This window comes from Larimichthys crocea, chromosome XXIII (genome assembly GCF_000972845.2).
Source record: "Larimichthys crocea isolate SSNF chromosome XXIII, L_crocea_2.0, whole genome shotgun sequence".
NCBI classification, from domain to species: domain Eukaryota; kingdom Metazoa; phylum Chordata; class Actinopteri; family Sciaenidae; genus Larimichthys; species Larimichthys crocea.
The window spans coordinates 11,829,874-11,849,123 of NC_040033.1; the positions used below are offsets into that span (position 1 = coordinate 11,829,874).

The following is a 19,250-nucleotide window of genomic DNA, read 5'->3' on the forward strand; positions in this document are numbered from 1 at the left end:
ACACTCGGCTACCATTTGCAGAATTTATCAACTTTCAGTTCTTAAAAAGAAGACTAAATTCAAATGTCACAAAATAAAGATTTCATGGAGCAGTTTTTACCACACGGCTGGACACTGTTAGTTAAAAGAAAATCTGGCATGTCTACAAATAATTAAGGAAGAGGTGCAACACATCAGTGGATGGTGATAGATTGTTGTGTGCTTTTATATGCAACCCACCAGACAGACAAGGGTGCATCAGGGGCAAACTGACAGAGCGACAACCATAGGCCCATTAGGACCAAGAAGACTGAGTGCCGTGAAGACAGATGGGATGAAAGACAAGCTTGCAGCTAGTAGGGTCTGCATGGTGCCACCAGTGTTTTCAGACTGTCGTTTAAAATAAGGAAGGCCATTAATAACCTCCTCACTGTGCTCTGCTCAGCTGCAGTCTGGCGCTTCTTGCAGAGCTAAATGTGGCGCTGCATGGCAGCAGACTGGCAGACTGTGTCAAAGAGGCTATATACACCTGAGGAGAGGGAAAAAGAAAGAGAAGAGTTTGTATGTGCTTTTGTATGTGTATATATATGTGTGTGCTGTATATTTGGGTTTTAATTGTATTTTTTCACTTGCTCACCTGTTTGTTTATGTGCTATGTCTGTGCCGACTATCCTTCTATGGTTGGATGGGAATCAGATAACAGTGATGCAGTCAGGGAAGCCGTCAGCACCGAGGTGAAAAGTTATGGTTGCCAGTGGTAATGACTGTGTTCCTTCTTGTCAAACCTTTACTTTGGCAGATGAACAAAACATAAAATTTGACAGGGAGTGGGTTTTTTCCCCTCATGATCCAAAAATATTACATGTACATAGCCACACTGTGAATGTGTTTTTGCAAAGATGGAGTGGGTACTTTGGTGGAGAAAAAAAAAGAGCTTTTCCTGAGTGGCAAGGTGACTCATATAATTATTGAGTTATTTTAGGACTCTGTGCTTTTAAAACAACCCTCTGACAAATCTTAGACATTTGATTTATAATAACCATTCATTACCAACTGGCTCTCCTGTGACCAACCCACCCAACTACTTGACTAAAATTGAAAATATTATAGCATGGATTGAAATTGGTCCTCAAGTCCATTCAGCCTGTGAAGTCTCGTGGAATACAAGATATTTAAATTGACGTGTCAATCAGGGGCTAAAAATGGAAGTCTGGGTGGTTCTTCCTCAATTAAACTGCAATGAAACCTTCAAACTTGAGCAGAGTATTTCGATGCACACCTCTTAAATTCAAAGAATGGATACATGGTGCCCTTATTGGGCTGTTTTACTGAGGTGTGAGCAGTGTGACGTAATACTGTCAAACTAATAGATACCTTCATGTGAAGGCTTATGGTATACTGGTATAATCTTATAATCTGTAATGCGATCTTGGTGCACACTGAATCCTGGAACAAAACAGTGCCTTTGAAGAGGTACAATGTCTAAGACTTGTGTGTAAAAGTTAATTGCAGGAAGTCTTAAAGGTATATAAGATTTAGAGGGCTCTATTTCCAGAATTTGGCACTGATGGAACATATGTTTCCATTAGTGTATAATCACCTGGTCTTGTGAGATTACTTTGTTCAGGTGAGTAGAAAACCCAATTCGGAACATCTGTCAGAGTTACTCCTCACAGGTTATGCAAAACACAATAATGTGCATCTACATATTTACATGTTAGCTCTCTTCCTCCTACACAGACATCTCTGTAGGCAGGCACAGTGATGAAACTATATTCATCTTACTTCTGTCATGACAGGCAGGACTACAGGCGATTTAAAATCCTGTTATTTAATGAAAACAACTGCACATCAGATGATTTATTGTTAACAATTTGCACACATTAGACACTAACACTGACATTTGTTCCTGTATAAATGGGTGTCAGAAGAAGCAGTTTTTTATGCTCTGGATGCAGATGTGAGCCACATGTAAAAAGCCTTTCCTAAAACAAGCACTGTGGAATAAGGAAAGTTGTGCTTACGGTACTCTCCAGGAGGGGTTGGCTGCCTCCCAGACTGCACTGCTGTTAGAGCTACCCCTCAGAATAAATAATGACAAATCCACATCATCTGGACACTTACAGAAACCAATCTGTAAGTTTCTGCCTGGACCAAATTTTAAGCCAGCCAGTTTTCTTTGGATAATCGATTAATGTTTCATAGCAATCCTACTTACTGACCGTGCTGTCTAAATGGGCTGAAGTTTCCTGTTTATGCTCCAGATGTGTGTCAGATGAGATTGAATTAATGATAACAATAGTAACAAAACTATAGCTGAGGAATGTGGCATCAGTCTTCACACACAAAGCCATGGATAATAGAGGAAATGGATTGAGTTTCAAAGAACCCTGCTTATCCAAGGAACAATCAGGCGACCTGCATGAGAAACAAACACTTGTTTGCAAAGGGAAGGAAAATAAATGTCGAGAACGAGCTGGAACAGAGTATAAGATGGCTGGCAAGACAACAAGGAGCAGACTGAAAAGCCACATACAGAACAGTTGAGGTTCATGGCCAAAAAATAAGGCCATGCATGGCAGATGGGCGCGCACACTCCTTTGCAGTCAGTCATAATACAAGAAAAAGGAAGTGGGAGAGTTTTGGGCCAAGGCCTAGAGGGCTCAGGGGTAATGGAAGAAGAGCACAGCATGAAGAATGAAAAATCTCATGAAAAACTACAGTTCATAGTAAACTACATCAAAAGGAATCCCCGAATAAGTTTGTTTTCAAGTTTTTGTACGAGTCAGCAAAAATTATTCCTTTTGTAGCTGCCTGCAGCACATGCTAGCATAGACATACTTATGAGCTGTGGGCGATATACCAAACACAATTCTATGACAGAAGTGTACGAGTGTATTTATATTGGGATCATGGTCAGGGAGCACAGAGTGCAAAATATAAAGAACTGCAACAAATCAGGCGCCGGCGATGGGCCGCAAAATCACGGAGGAGGCCGTCCCTGGACTCCGACGTCATCGCTGACCTTTCGTGTATTTACAGAGGAGGTTTGATTTCCACTCTTTTTCCATGCTCACACATGAGCCGTTGTGAAGCGGGCCCTGGAGGTAAAAGAGTAGCTTTGTCCCAACCTGGACGGTGAGCACTGGAGTCATACGCTTCTGCCAATCCTGAAGAAGGACCCACAAGCCACGGCCATTGAGACAAACACAAGCATCACCTGTTTTATATTAAATCTGTCAGATTAAATAAGGAAAGCCAATAACCTGCAGCTCTCAAAGTGCAGTTTTAGCCAGATTTGACCCTCTGATCATACTTGTTAAGGTTGTTTTCAAACTGTGTTGAGGGACAGGACAGAGACCTTTTGCAAAGAAACCTGTGAATCTGCACCATTTGGTGCATTGTGTCATTACTGAATACACTGTCTGCTTTCTATTTGGTGTAACGCAGCTTGTGTGGATTTAAAAGGATCGTGACAAAGCCACTTGCATTGTAACTGACTGATTTTTGTTTTTGTGCAGCAAGATGATCCTTCTGTTCGTCATTCATCAGCAGCATTAAGTAGAGAGATCTCATTATCATACAGTGGAAACATGAAGACATTTAAACAGCTCTTTCCAAGTACTCCTCGTGACGCAGCAGACAATATTGCCCTCTACAGGGCATACATATTAGTCACGCTTGTCTGTCTCCACTCTTTTTTTTTCTTTTTTTTTGGCTGTGATGAGTTAAAGAGACACAGCACCACATGTCTTTAAAAAATAATAATTACATTTTGTTTAGAGTGCTTGGGGATAAGGTGCTGTAGGGTGGCACAGTGAGGCCACGGCTCTGAAGACCCTGCATTACACCCCCCCCCTTCACATTTAGCATCTGCCTTGCTGTCCTTCTGCATGAATCCTTGCCAGCCTAATGTCTGTTCTTCTGCAGTCGACCCTGTTCTTGGAGAAAGAGAAATGAAGGCAGTATGGAAGTTAACAAATCTAAAATATTAAAAGAGGTGACTAAGGATATCTACACGATGCCAGTCTTCAAATGAATGTGCTGACAACAAAATAATGTTTTAATAATGTGAAATTGAAAAAATGATGAAGATAAATCAAAGGAGAGCGGGATCTAATTCATCAAATGTCTCTGAGTATAAAAGACGATTAAAATGAATGAGATGGTCACATGAAGGACCTGGTCAGTGATCCAAGACCAGCCAGTCCTTCACTGAGAAAGTTGATGAATTCAGCCTTTGGTCTCCAAATTAGAGGAAAAAACAGGCATCTCATCACTCTTGTGTGGGTGGAGGGAGGCACCTATTTTACTCCTCTATCTTCCACCAGGAGCTGAATGTGATGAACTGTGGATTCAGCCTCCCCCGGCTGTTTTCAACGAGAAAATGCCACAACAGCAGAACAGCTCCGTCTCCAGAGATTCAGCCCAGGGTTCATCCTCACTCTGACACAAGATGGACCCCAATTTAGGACACAAAGACTGGGTCAGGCCAGTAGGAGGTATATCCTTTTTCCTCTGAGAATGATCCATTCCTTTTCTATTCACTGTGATCGAGCTTGTGACTCTCTTCTTCCTATTTTTGGTATTTTCCCCTCTGCTTCACCCTCATACGTCTGCATCTCTTTCCTCCCACCTCCCCCACTCACTCCATTCATCCCTCTCCCCATTACCATAATTATCATTAGTCTATCTACATCTTTAACTTCTGGCGTTCTTTTTTTAAATCAGGCGCTTATTTACAGTTACAATTATAAATCTTCTCTGAATGTACATGTTATCTCATTTCAGGTGGCCAGACTATCGTGCTAGATTGCTTTCAAAAATTAATTTGCACAGGCAGATGTGCAAATTAAATCTCATCCTCTGCTCATCTTATAATATTTTTGGTTAATTTGGTAATCTGAGGAACCCTTATAATAGGCTTATATGCTCTACTCATACACTCATCTATGATTGAAGTAAAGGACCCTCTCAAATCGCCCACTCTCACGACTCACCTTCTAGAGAAGGACAGAGAGGCCCTCCAACCACTTCTACTTCTAACTGTTATGGAGTAAATCACAAACATGTCATGGCCTGATCCACTGGGACTGCACACAACCTTAGCTGTCCTATATTATGTGACTAACCAATGTCCTCCTTGGACCCACTCAGCTCAGAACAGCCCACATCTCTTATTCTGAGAAATCTGCTTTTTTTTTTCTTTTCCTTTTCTCCTTCCACACTAGGCTTTTTTTCTCCTCCAGGCATTGACATTTAATCAAACCCAAATCCCTTTGTGCCTATTAACATATCAGGCTGATACGGGTTGCTGTAAAAAGCTTGAGTACAGGAACCCGGAGCAGAACATTACCATAACTCTGCCTGTGTGATCTCTATTTTCTCTCCTCCGCCCACATGTAAAAATGCTTACCTGGCAAACAACGAAGCATGAGAGAGGCTCTCTCTCACTCTCCCCCTCTTCCACTCGTTCACCCCTGCTTATCTTTTTAGAATGTGTTAATTATTTAGCTGTTGGTGCTTGTGAACGTTCGCCAAATAGCACTGAGACAAACTGAGAATCTAATGCTAAAGTCGTTTTAATATTTCACCAGACCATCAAAAGTATTTAGTTTGCTTTTTTTGTGTGCCTCAGTTGTGACTAAATAAACAATTCAGTGGTACTTTTTAGGGATGTTCAAGTGCTTTAATGGATGCCACGGTTTCTCTGTTAGCCTCCCCAAAATTAATCATCATGGACGTGAAAGGACTTGGATAAGTGATGTGGAACTTCTATGAAAAATGAGGACGATTATAAGCTCAATACCTGATACATGGCCATACTGGTTGTTTTCTACAGCTCAGCAGAAATCAGCCACTTTGCTCATGACCTTGCTGAAGGTCTCTCTGCTCTTGAATGACTCTCAACACATCTGACCCTGCTGGCAGCCGTTCATGTATGTCAGGCCCATATGTTTGCTTGTGTGGCGGCCTGCACGCTGAGCCTCTCTACATGCAACCGACTGAGGCCAAACCGGTTGTCGGTCTTGTATCACGGCAGGCAATTACTTCCCCAAAACTAGGACACTTCTTGGTAATAACTGCTACTAGAGCACAATATTTAGTGCAATGAAAAGACATTGTTGCTGTCAGGATTGTTTTCTTAGAGAGAGGCTGACGAGGCGGTGGGAATGGAACGAGGCCATGTTGTACAAAGAGGATTATAAAGACAAAACAACTTTGACAAGTCTGAAATTTGAGGACACTGCCAGGGAGACATGAAGACTATCAAAGTCACACTGTTTGTTGAAGGGGTGGCAGCTTGCTGTATTGTGCGCCCTTGTGAATGTGATGAACGGGACAGAAAATACAGAGTTTTACCTGGACTCAAAAAGCTGACACCTGACAGAAAAGCTCTTCTCAAGGTGACAGCCATCAATGCACACAGAACAAATCCTCCATCTCTTTCTCTGCTTGTTTCAGAGCAACACAACGAATAGATAAATTAGCTTGAGCGATAATATTGTGCAGAGCTCGAAAAGACTGTTGTGTCTTCATTTATAAAGGGAAATCTGTTTTCTGCTGCTGCCACATTAATCTATGGTGCCTTCCTATTGTCAGATTGAAGAGTGTAAAATAAAGGAATCTATTAAGAGGTAAGACTCAGATCTGCACTTCATCATATAGTTGTTTATATAACTCTTGTTACATAAGCTGCTCTCTTCTCCACAGTTTAATCAACCTAAGTAATGGCAGCCCCTCATATCAATATACCTGAGCCATCTGCTCCCTAATACCAAGGATTTGTCTCTGCGATTGCACAACGCCTCTCACTACATCCCAATCAGGATTACAGCTTTGGCAAGGATCAAAATTGGTTTCTGTGCTTTTATTTTCAGAGCTTTTTGATCACCATTCTGCAGCATTGTATGTACACTGTACAGGCTGCAGGTGGTGGTTGTATGCTTTGTACTGTGCAGTTCACTTACAATTTATTTGATCCTTTAATAGGGCACTGGACTATCTGGTTTTATTATTCAGCAAATCAAACAACATCAATTCAAAGCCACCTAATAATGACAAAACATGGTGCTCGCACACTGGCAATCTCAAATTGTATTTCCTTATTAGCAGGCTGTCTGGTGAAAAACATGGAAATGATATTCATGCTCAGAAAGGTAATAACCAAAAGGCAAGGTACAAAGTGTGTTGCAAATTAGTCTGAACGCTAAGCCCTGTTGTACATTTGCATACTTTCTTTGAACATATTGCGGGAGGCCAGAATGTAAAATGGTTACTTCAGGTTTCAAAAGTATATCAAAATTCACTGAACATGTAGACTTATTAAACGTGTTGTGTGTTATAAATAACCAAGAGGAATACCTTGATCTTGACCTGGAGCACTTGCTCATGCATGATTTAAGTGATCAAAGGGATGAGTGCTCAAATTAATTTGTTGCCTGATTAATTTATTAGTTGAATGAATTGTTTCAGCTCAAAAATATAAACATAAGATTTACCTAAATATATCAATGATACTGTCTCTGTGACAGCACGTCAGATGACACTAAGTGTCTAATAAAGCATCCTTTCTATAGTAACATTATTCAACACTATTTAAAACTAATAGGCTAACCAAATATGTCAATGACTGAAAAGATTCTTTGAGTCTGAACTTTACTAAACAGCAGTGTCATAGTGACAATAATACTACATTGGATAAAGTCGTAGCACAGTTAGAGAAGATTCACAAAGTCAGCAAATCTCATGTAGTACCCCAGTACTGTAGTTAAGTAAAATTCGAGGTACTTGTACTGTACTTGAGTATTTATACTCACTCCAGTAAATACTAACTCAACTCCATCTCAGAGTCAAATATTGACAGTTACTTTTCAGATGACAATTTTCATGCCATCCTGACCAACAATGTATCTCCAAACATGATGATTTTAAATGATTGAGTTTTTAAGTTGAATGAATTGTTCCTTTATGGGTTGAGAACATTTCCCCACTTCTTAAGCTTATAAATAATAAATAATTAGAAAATTAAACTTGGATTAACTGGAAAATGCATCACCAAAAGGGCAAAACCACAACTTACAAGACAGCAATGCTATAAACATATGATTTTATAGAATATGATGCATTGCTGTAGATTAAACTACCCAACAGTATATAATCAATGGCTAACATATAATAGCAATAATAATCTAACAGTTACCGTTTCTCTGCATAATGAGTATTTTACTTTTGATTGTTGTGTTTAGTTTGTCTATTCTGGGCTACTGTAGAAACATGGTAGACTCTGTAGAAGAGGACCATTCAAAATGCAAACACAAAAAACATAACAATTCTTAATTGTGGGTGATTATACACTAATAAAAACATAGTTATGAAGATTACCCAATTGTACCATCTTCTGTAAATAGATCCCTCTAAATCTTACACACTGGACTCCTAAGTAGGGTTTTGAATGGAGGACTTTTACTTGTAGTGCACTTGTAGCGCAGCATTTCTAGTGTTTTGTTCGTACTTTAAACACTTTAAAGTGAATGATAGGAACATTGCTAGCATTGGCTAACAGTAGCTACCATAACAAGCCATAGTAAGGATGAAAAAATCTAAATTAGCTTTAAAAATTATTTTTTCAATATATTTAATATGTTGGAAACCCTAATTAAAATTCACAATTACACTTTAATTCTTGGATGTAATGAGTAGTTATTACTCTTGACTGGACAATTTTAGAGTAATAAAAAAACATATATATACATATATAAGTTAGAGGAGCATTTTTGTATGAAGTAGTGGCTTAATATATTAAAAAATAAAAAATCCTGGCACCCCCTTCTTGAATGAAGATACCCCCTCCCACCCTCCGCAGCAGTTCTCCCCCACCCCCCTCACTGTTTCGGGGATGGTGTGGTCCAGGAAGCGCGCCTCTTCTCTGCTCTCTCTCCTCCTCTCCTCCTCTCCTCCTCCTCCTCTCCTCTCCGGCTCCGGTGAATCAGCTGACGAATAGTATCTCTCCTCCTCTCCCGGATGGATCGCGCCGCTGAAGCCGGGCAGCCTGCGCGCTGACACAGGAGCAGGTTGCTCGCCGTAAGCGCTCTCTCTCTCTGTCTCTCCTGCTGCTGGATGTCACAACGACCGACTCTCGAGTAATCCAAAAATTACAAGAAAAAAAAAAAAGAGGTTACTTTATTGAATTTTTTATTTTTTTTCCACCTCGGACAGGAAGCTACTCGCTTCCTCCCTCACCATGGCTTCCAACTTCAACGACATAGTCAAACAGGGATACGTGAGGATACGGAGTAAGAAACTGGGGGTGAGTACTGTTGCACTTGCTGTCTAGCGCGGTGGTGGAGGAGAAGAAGGAGGAGGAGGAGGAGGAGGTGGTGTTTGGTGTAGGAGGAGGAGGAGGAGGAGGAGGAAGAGGAGTTCCAGTTGTTTCAGGGGGAGGCTGGATTAAGAAAGAGGCTTTAATTGCTCCATAGGCAGCCGTCCTGCTGTGAGCTCTTCAAGAGGAAAAACAGATTAGAGCAGCACGAACAGCGGCCAAGTTTCTCTCAGTGCATTGTACAGAAAAAAGAAAAAAGAAAATAAATACTTCAGCATGTGCTGAAATGTTGGTAAAGTATAAATGATTGACAGCTGGTGTCATGTGGATGTAGTTTTGGACCGGTCTCAGTCAGAAGTTGGGCTACATCTGTTTTTTTTCTGACTGTGTTAGGTTGTAAAAACACTTTTTTCTCCCCGACAGAGCTGTATTTATATGAGGAAAAACGGGAAATCCCCATGAAGACATAAACATTAACCACACTATGACATATTAAGTCTAATAAGGTCACACATAATTGAGCACCGCGGGCTACAAGTCTCTATGATAGTGCAAATTAACACCGTGTTTTATGGATTCCAGGATGGAAAACATTATAGGAGTGCCGTTTATCACTGTACAAATTGTCATCAGCCACATGATGAATTATTCCCCCCCCCCCCCCTGGTTTGTAAAAGTCTCATTGAAATCCAGCTGATTCGGTGCGATGGCAGCTCTTCACTGCCTTGATAATGGATTTCCATTGAGGATACAACAAAGGGGAGAAAAATGGCTTCACTGCTTAAATGGAAATGAATGATATATATTCAATTAAGGGCGCCTTATTGTCTGACTCATAAAGCCATCTGCTTTTGTTCATACTTCCAGCTCATTATGCTAACAGAGCGGGAACACTCCCTCTCCTCTGATGAAGTGTGATGATGGGGGCTAATGATGTCTGCCTCCTCACATCATCACCTGGCTTCATCAATACTGTTGTTTGTTGCCACTGAGGTCGTCTTTGACCGCTCTTTAACAGCGATTGTCGAGTAAGACAAACCTTTCCCGCCCCTAAATTACTTGCACAACACACTCCTTGATTTAACAAACGGAAACGCAAGACATTTGTTGTTGTTAACGTGCAAATTGTGTTGCTCGCACTCGGTTTGTTTACTCCTTGCATGTGCTATAAGCTGGAGGTGTTCGGTAAAAAAGTGTGTGCGTGTGTGTGCGTGGAGAGTCTATGACTTTGCAAAGCAAGTGAGGACGCATGCTGTGTTGGCTTTGCTTGAGGTATGGATGTCATATCTCTGCCAGGTCCACATCTCATCCTGCTGTTTGTGGAGAAAAACAGTTTGTGTCCTGATCGCCCACTCATGCTCGCTGCTGTTTCATCATAGAAAAGCCATGCTGCGATGGCCTCAGAGGAACCCGGTGTGGGTAGATAGAAAGTATTTATCTGTCCACGCTGGGGTTAGTTATTCCAAGCCGATTCGCATTCTGAATCAGTTAGAGGGAAGGAAACAAAGTAGGAACGAGTGTCTGTTTGCCTGGATCAACAGGCACTGATTCATTACATCTCTGTGATCTTTTGCTGGGGAGAAAACAACAACAACAACAACAACAAAAAACACCTCATCAGTGCTAAATGGCAAAATTTCAAGTGTTCCGTGTTGTGTTTTTGAGAGAGATGAAAATCCAAATGTGTGGCGGATGCACACATGCGTGGGCTGACTGGAAAGATACACATCTGGCTGGAGGTGGAGTACCTTTGGCTAAAATCCATAAAAAAGTGTTATTTTGCAGCATGATTTCAAACATCACTTACGCTTTTTACAGTCAGATTTCGTAACATGGACAGCGAGATGCAAAGGCCAATGGTCCATCCTGTCCCGAGGACTGCATATCATTTAAAATGTATCAATACATTTTGGTCACCTGATACTGTACTTTTATGGACACTTCTTGGATATTTTTGTCTACAAATATTGTTTTTCCTCTGACAAAATAATCCAATAAAGTCTAAATAATGGAATAAGAGGAAAATGATCATCACAACTTCCCAAAGCTCAGAGTGACATCTTTACATTGTTTGTTTTATCCATATAATTTAAATATAATCTCACATGAGGCAAATCTCCTCATCTCACAAGCTGGAATCAGTAAATTTCAGGCATTTTTGATTAAGAAATTACTAATTGATCATCAGAATCATTGCAGATAAATGTTCCGTCAATCTACTAATCAACTTATCGACTAATCTGTTCAGCTCTGAAAGCCGAAGCTCTCCAATGTTAAATATATAGTAAACACAAGCAGATGTATATAAGAATGTTGCCAAAATGAAAAGGAGTCAATTTATTTTGATTCAAATCAGGAACCATCGCCTCAAAGGATGGTAAACAAGATCATAAATCTGTCCGAAGATTTGACGCCGGTAGAGCTGAAAGTAACGATTTATTACGGATGAATCTCTGGATTTTGTTTCATGATTAACTGATTCGTCATTTGCATTATATAATGTCGGAAAATAGTGGAAAATCACAGGTTTTTACTTGTTACAATTTCTCGGGAGAGATAAAAAAGTAAAAGCACAAAGTATCAACAGTGGAGAAGCTTCATCCAGACAGTCTCTGGCTTGAAAAACAATTAATTAATTGTTAATTGAATTAATTGTTTAAGAAACAGATAAAGTTTGAGTCCAGCTTGCCTGTCAGATAAGGATGTACCCTCTTAGTTGGTGTTTTAGGCCAGGGAAGGTCCTGCGTGTTTTTCTCCTCGTGTGATGGCTTTTTAATGTTCTCTTTTTTTCTCCCCACAGTGCTTTAAAGGTCTCCCAAATATCACATATCAAGACTTTGCATCACAGTTGACCTTCTAATGCTCCCACCTCGCTCTCTATTGTAACGCTGCGCCTTTGTAGAAAATGTATTATACATTATTTTTCATTAGAAAGCAGTACAGTCGAATGCTTCTCTTTATGCGATACCTATTAAAGTGGCCACGCCAACACTGACGGCTTCGGCTGAACTCATCAGCATCCGTCAGTATGATTGGCTCATTTCCAGACCCCGTCATGTGTGAAGGTTGAGGCCATGAGGTCAGATCTGTGTTTCTGCCGAGTGATCAAAATTACCAACCGGTGCACTTTCTTTTCTGTTTTTTTTTTCTTTTTTTTCTCTTCTTTTTCCCGGGACATTTGTTTTCTTCTTCCACTGACATGAATGGCAACGATTTCCTACATTAGCCAACTTCTTTGTCTCTTTGTTGGCTGTGTAGACAACGGTGCAGTGTTCTTGAATGCACAAGTAGTCTCTCTCTCTCCTTTCTCACATTCCCCTCCTCTTCCTCACCTCTCCACCCATTCTCTCACCTCACGCTCCACCTCCCCACCTCCCCCTCCGCCTCTACCCCGTCCTGCGTCTCACCTGTACTCCCCACACCTCACAGTTTCTCTCTCATCTCCTCTCCCCTACTTTATCTCTCTTTTCTCTTTTCTTCCCCTTTATCTGGCTATCTCCCTCACCTCATGGCCCTTTCTCTCTCACCTTTCTCTCCTTCACTGGTTTTGCAGACAGCAGAGAGACTGAGCACAAAAGCATCCTATTCATCACCCCACACTGCACCCTCCATAACCCCAACAGGCTATTCCCCCTGACACAGTGCAAAGGCACACACACACACACACACACACACACACACACACACACACGCACACACACAAATTTGCTCGGTTCAACATTGAAGAATTGGCACACACATGCACCCGACAAACAAGTAAACAATCTGCTGCCAGAGAACAGTGTGCGGATTCTCAATTAATTTTAATCCCGTGGCTTTGTACCATACAGTATTTTTTTTTTCTACTACATGAAGACAAACTAAATACGCACAAAGAGCCAAAAACAAGTGAAATGTCGCAATGAGAAAAAAATAAATAAGTCTTGCACTTGTCTATGAAACACCAGCAGAGATATTGCACTCATCCATGGAGCTGTTTCTTTCTCCATTTCAGTGAAAAACGGCTGATGCCATCAGCGAGACGGACTCCTCGTGATCACCTTTGAGTAACTTTTGTGTCAATCTCAGCAGAGCTACATGTTTCCAGGTTAAGGATCGTTGTGGGTAAACAGGAAAGGTCAGCTGTTGAAGCCCCCCTCCCCTCCTCCGCCGTGCACACACACACACACACACACACACACACTCACACACACACTTTTCCTCAAGCCTCAACAAAAATGGTCAATTTAAGTTTGCTGCGGGTGAGTCAGTCTGCCATTCAGTCTCTCCATTCACAAACATGTTTTGACACTTCAAAGGAGCTGTAGATCAGATGGTTTGCCCAGAGGTGGATATGTAATATTTTAAGAGAACGCAGAGCACTTCACACATAGACTCCACACTTAGATCAGTAACACTTTCCCCAAAAGAGTGAGAAACAGTACAGGCAATAAACACATTAACTTGTTTTGCATGCGAACAAATGTCTAATAAGAATAGGACTGAATGATTTTCCAGATATTAAAAGTGGCTGTAATTAACATTTGTATAATAACAATGGGTTTCTTATGTGAATGGGGTCACATATGGTGACAAACCCACAGAATCCAAGAATTAAAACCCAACACATGAATAGTTTAATGACCCCTAACTTTGCTATTTTGCGTCACTCTCACTTCTCTCTCAGACTTGTTTTCAGTCACAGCAAGCAGCTGTTTTTGGTTCAAAATTCCCCTAAAAACTAAAAGACAAAAAAAGCCTAAAGATGCACTGTGTACTACCTGCCCAGCTCCGAACAACAGACAGACAGTGCTGGCATTTAGCTGGTGATGAGAGTGGAGGATTTAGCAGCTCAAAGATCCAGATATTTCCCTCAGGAGTTGGTAGAGACCAAAATCAAAGCCTAGAAGGAGAGTGAATATTGGACTTAGATTCATCAGGTGGACACAGACACAACTCCCGATGAATGCTAATGTCTTAGCCTACTGTTGTCTTTTTACACATCCAGCAGATACAGAGAAACATTCACGGCAGCAAATGAATGATTTCTGCATTCCAATCAGGGACGGTCCTGTTATTTTATGTTACTGGGACACTTAATGGAACTGAGCAGTCATTATTGTTAAAAGTCCACCTGTGTTTTTTCCTGCTGTGACAATTCAAAACATCTACTGTGCAGCTAGTCTATTAACTAAAAGACGCTGTTAAGCTCCATAGAGCTGAGGGCGACTGCAGAGCTCGGCGATAACTCTGTGGGATACTGACACCTTTCACATCCACAGTCATTTGATCAAATGTTATTATAAGGATATTGTTTATAGCAGCTTTAAAAATATTATGACGGTCATATTTTCTGAAGGCTAAACCACCGCTAACTTTAAGATCAACTTTAAGATCAATTCAAATAAAATCAACAAAATAACTAGTGTCTTCAAAATAGACCTATACTAATACACTAATATAGAATTAACTACTAATGTAAATCATAAGCAAGGATACAACTGAAAGGGACAAAGTTGTACTCTATTGCCATCTAAATGCAGTTATGAACGCGCCTTGGTCAAACCCAAAATGTCAAAGCAGAAAGCGCATTAAAAATGCATTACGCCTGGTCCAGAATGAGGAGGAGTGAAAATACAATCAGCCCGAAAGCGTGGATGTAAACAAATAATCAGTAAACCAATAATCATGGCTGCAGACTGAGAGTTTAAGTTATTCATCATCCAAACACAAGGATATCATTTGCAAAAAGATGGGCTACTCTCCTGGTTATAGATTTACAGAAGTGATTTGGGGTTTTAAAATTACTTTTTTTTTTACGAGTGAGCCGTTTTAGAATCTTGGGGCATGCATACAGTTTGTTTTTTTGGGGCAAATATCACTCTGTAATTTAAGGACTGAAAAAGCAAGTGACAACTACTGTAGCTCAGTACTTACTGGATTCTTTCCACCTTTAGTCTTGGTCTGGAGGACGTTTAATGTAGGACAGAAGGTTCAGTCTGCAGTAGTTTTCTACTATGTAGCAGAAACTGACACAGTACTGACAATAACTGACAGTACTGATAATTTATCATGATGAAACACATCTAATTACATAGCGTCATACTGGCTCTGTGGGTAATCAGAATCAGAATCAGAATCAGAAATACTTCAATAATCCCAGGGGGAAATTATTTTTTGTTACTATACTCCAGTATACAAAAAAACAAAAACAACATATGTAAACACGTAACCATCTATTAAGAACAAAATATATATAAACTATATATTAAAAGGTCCAATGGTGCTGCAGGCAGATGTTGGTTTGCAGAGGGAGGGATGGACAGGACAACGATGGCTCCTATTATGACTCATGTTTACTTATGAGATAAATGTGAAATCTTCTTATCTTTGTCCTAGTGATGAAGTAATGAAATATGTAAATAAAGAAGCATATTTAATCGATTTATCAAACGACAGAAATTCTGCAGGTATTGTTTCCAACAACGTTTTTCTCTGTATTATATTATTGTTAACTGAATGCATGGGTTTTAGGGTGTGAGTTGGACAAAACAAGCAATGTGAAGATGTCACCTTGGGCTCTAGGAAATTGTGATGAACATTTAGTCACAGTTTTTTGACAGTTCTCAGACAAAATAATGAGCTGATTAATAGTACGATATGATACGATACAATATGATGCAATAATACGATGTGATGCAATACGTATGATACAATGTGATGCAATGCGATATGATACGATACGATACAATATGATGCAATATGATATGATATGATACGATAGACTTTGATGATCCCACACTGGGGAAACTCACTTGTCACAACAGCTCACATACACAAGGTGGATAAGAAAATGCACATAGCACGTATGCCTTTTAAGTATATGTGCTATGTGCATGTTGGATCATTTGTAACATGCTTACGTATATCTATATAAAACAGTAAATATAACTAACTGAATAATTAACTAATTGAATCATTAGTTGCAGCCCTAATTTCATTGCAGTTTCAATGGTTTAACATATAACATTGATGCTTGTTCAGAGACTTTTCAGTAAGGACGCCAAGAGTTGGACTTTCGCTATTTAGAAACTTTTAATTTATAGGGGAAAAAAAGAATGTTTTTAGAGACCTGAGCCTGATGATAAGTTTGAAATTTACAGTGGGTACTGATAAAGACATTAATGGTGCAAATAAAGCATTTTCTAGCCATTTAAAATAAGGACAAAATCAAGAGTTATTACTATTAAAGTACTTGTCTGGACCCAGTGGTGCTCTCCTCCTACTTATGTCTCCTGATAGAACAGTTATTAATTGTTTTTTCCCTCTTTTGTCTCACTCAGCTGTTTTTGACCTACAAGTGGGTATTTGTGTTCAGTGACCAGTGGCCTTTACGTGGACAGCATGTATTGTAATGGTGTGTGGGTATGCCCCCCCCCCTTGTTGGGCGCACAAGCACCCACCAAAGAAGTGGAGAACAATGTGCCTATTGTCCAAGATGGCACAGCCATTTAAGATAGGATCTTACCACTTCCATGCACTCGCTATTAACAATGACAGGTCGTCCAGAATGGTGGCTGTCTGGAGATTTTTCACCACAGGAACTGTACTTGTCAGTGGAGCGTGGAAAAGACACAGTCAGCTGTGATAGACCTTTAGCAATTGAGATTTCCAAACAACATGGATAAATGTGACCGGGCTCGGGCAAAGAAATCAGATTATATCAATTAGCAAATCATTAGATTCTTACATCAAGTGGCCACAATTAGCCGTGTTCTCCACTTCATCTTTCTGATTGCCAAACAGAAATTGAAACCATAACAGATAGAGGAGTTTTGTTTATGATTTTATTTCTGCTTTGTGGGTTCACGTCACATACTTTCAGCCCTCCTCGTGATTGATGTTTTTGGATTCGGTGCATTACTTCACAGATATGCAGGACTATACATTGTGTGGTCATTTCCTTTGGTTTTCATCAGCTTCCTCCATCAGACAAAGACCTGAAGACAAATTACCAGCTCTTATTGGCCCTGATGAATTGCATCTCTAGCAGGATATGGGAACAACAGCCCAACAGTCGTTATTCATGGTGAGAAATGTGCTTCTATTATATAGTCGCTTTCATAAATAAATCTCTAGCCGGACCCCACGACCATTTCACATCATTGATTCCCGTTGTTCCTAATTATTAAAAAAGCTTTTTGTTGTGAACAGGGACAAATGTTGTCATTAGTAGTTAGTAATGTCTGAAACTCAATTGATTAAGTAATGCACCATAAAAAGACTGGTGGCTAATAATGGCCTGCTGTATCAACACTCTCTTTTACCCACACTTGAGTGTCATGCTCTCAAAATACCAGACAGGATTCTTCTTGCTGTCCAAGCCACTTTTTCTCTCTTGCTTCTGTCTCTGTGCCTGAAATCCGTCCACAAACACGTTACACCAAGCTGGCACTGTCCATAACAGCTTTGCGTTCCCAATGTTTTCTGATGAGCTGCTTTGTAAAGTGCAAAGTTCTCTAATCCCATTGCGACAGAAGTCACAGCTCAGTAGGAGAAGACTCTCTTCATGGCTATTTAATCTTTCCAATCCCCTGCAGACCCCGGACACTGACAACAGACTAGACACTTTTAACAACATGAATTGAAGCAGAAGTGGAGAGAACAACAATGTTATCACAGCCACATTTTAATTTCGGTTATTTATTAGGTATAATTTAAAGCAGCTATAGCTATATTTTTGAATAATCACATGATTTGCACGATTTGCGACTTTCAGCTCATTGTTTGGGTTTTAGGGCTTGCAAATGTATTGTTTTGACTCTCATCGCTCTCATCGATGAAAAAGCTAAAAGAAATTTACTGTGCGATACCCGCTCCGTGCTATTTGACAGACAAAGTTAGGAACTAGCTAACTAACGCAATTTAACAGCGAAAAGACAAATGTTTCTTTTGGGAGTTGTTGGAGACCAAAAAAGAGCTAAAAGGAGTGTTTTATTCACCAGGTGGCATGAAATACGAATAAAATAAATTATAGTGTATCTCTATCTGCGGGACGCTGTATGCTAACACATTTTCTGTATCAAATTAAGACAAAACATCATTGTAGATTTTAAAAAAATAATAGCTGAATGAATAGCTATTTAGGAAAAAACTGTTTCTATGTTTCAGGACTATCTGTAATACGATGTCACTGAGAGATTTTCCTCCGCCTGCTTTCCTGACAATAAACTAAAGACAGACTGTCGACTTAGAATATTTATTCAAGCTGTTAAATGTTAAATTTCAGCGATTTGACAGTCACGAACAAATTGGATGTTGGGTGTACAAATCGCTCTGAGTGCCGTCACTGTTATGTCACAAAGTTATCTTGTGGGGGAAAAAAAATGACAGCATTCAAGTAATGTTCACACACAGTTAAATCCGTTCCTTTAATGACGTTAGCCGTGGGGCTTTGAAAGGTGAGTGCGTTTTACTCCGCATTCAAGTCCATCTTGATCCGCATATTTCACCTCCCACGCAGTGCTCAGGCTGTACACTTCTCCATGTTAGTGCATTGCTACATTGTGCAGATACACTGGAGACTCACCTATAAAACACCAGGCCTAGAGGAATCTATCATAGCTCCATTAACACTTCTGCTTCATCCTCCTCTCCTCGCCTTCCTCCCCTCATTAATCAACAGACCAGCCCTCGGGGCTCTACTCTGCTCGCTAAGCTCACTTTCCGTTTGTGTGTCGTGTGCGTGTGTTTGTGGGCATTGTGTTTATGTGTATCTGCATATGCGTGCACGCACAGTGTCCGTGTGTGTGTGTGTGTGTGTGCAGATATGTGAGATATGTGTATCCAGTCTCGAGAGCGATTCGTTTTCTCTATTAATCTGTGAAATTTAGGACTAGATTCCTTCAGACGTTCTTATCAGTATATACAGTATAGTCTTATCATAAAAGTCGGTCATCCCTCTCAAACT

The 19,250-nt window shown here is 40.3% G+C and overlaps 1 protein-coding gene across 4 annotated transcripts in view; it reads left to right on the plus strand.

Moving 5' to 3' along the window:
• The first annotated feature begins 8,889 nt into the window (after positions 1 to 8,889).
• Positions 8,890 to 19,250, plus strand: part of dok6 (docking protein 6) — a 43,732-nt gene continuing 33,371 nt past the window's right edge. For 3 of the 4 annotated variants that reach the window (XM_027274406.1, XM_027274408.1, XM_027274409.1), the window contains exon 1: positions 8,890 to 9,289. In XM_027274406.1, the coding sequence (XP_027130207.1) occupies positions 9,224 to 9,289 (66 nt within the window). In that variant the 5' untranslated portion in view covers positions 8,890 to 9,223. The remainder of the gene's footprint in view (positions 9,290 to 19,250) is intronic. The other variant, XM_027274407.1, reaches the window with a different exon arrangement.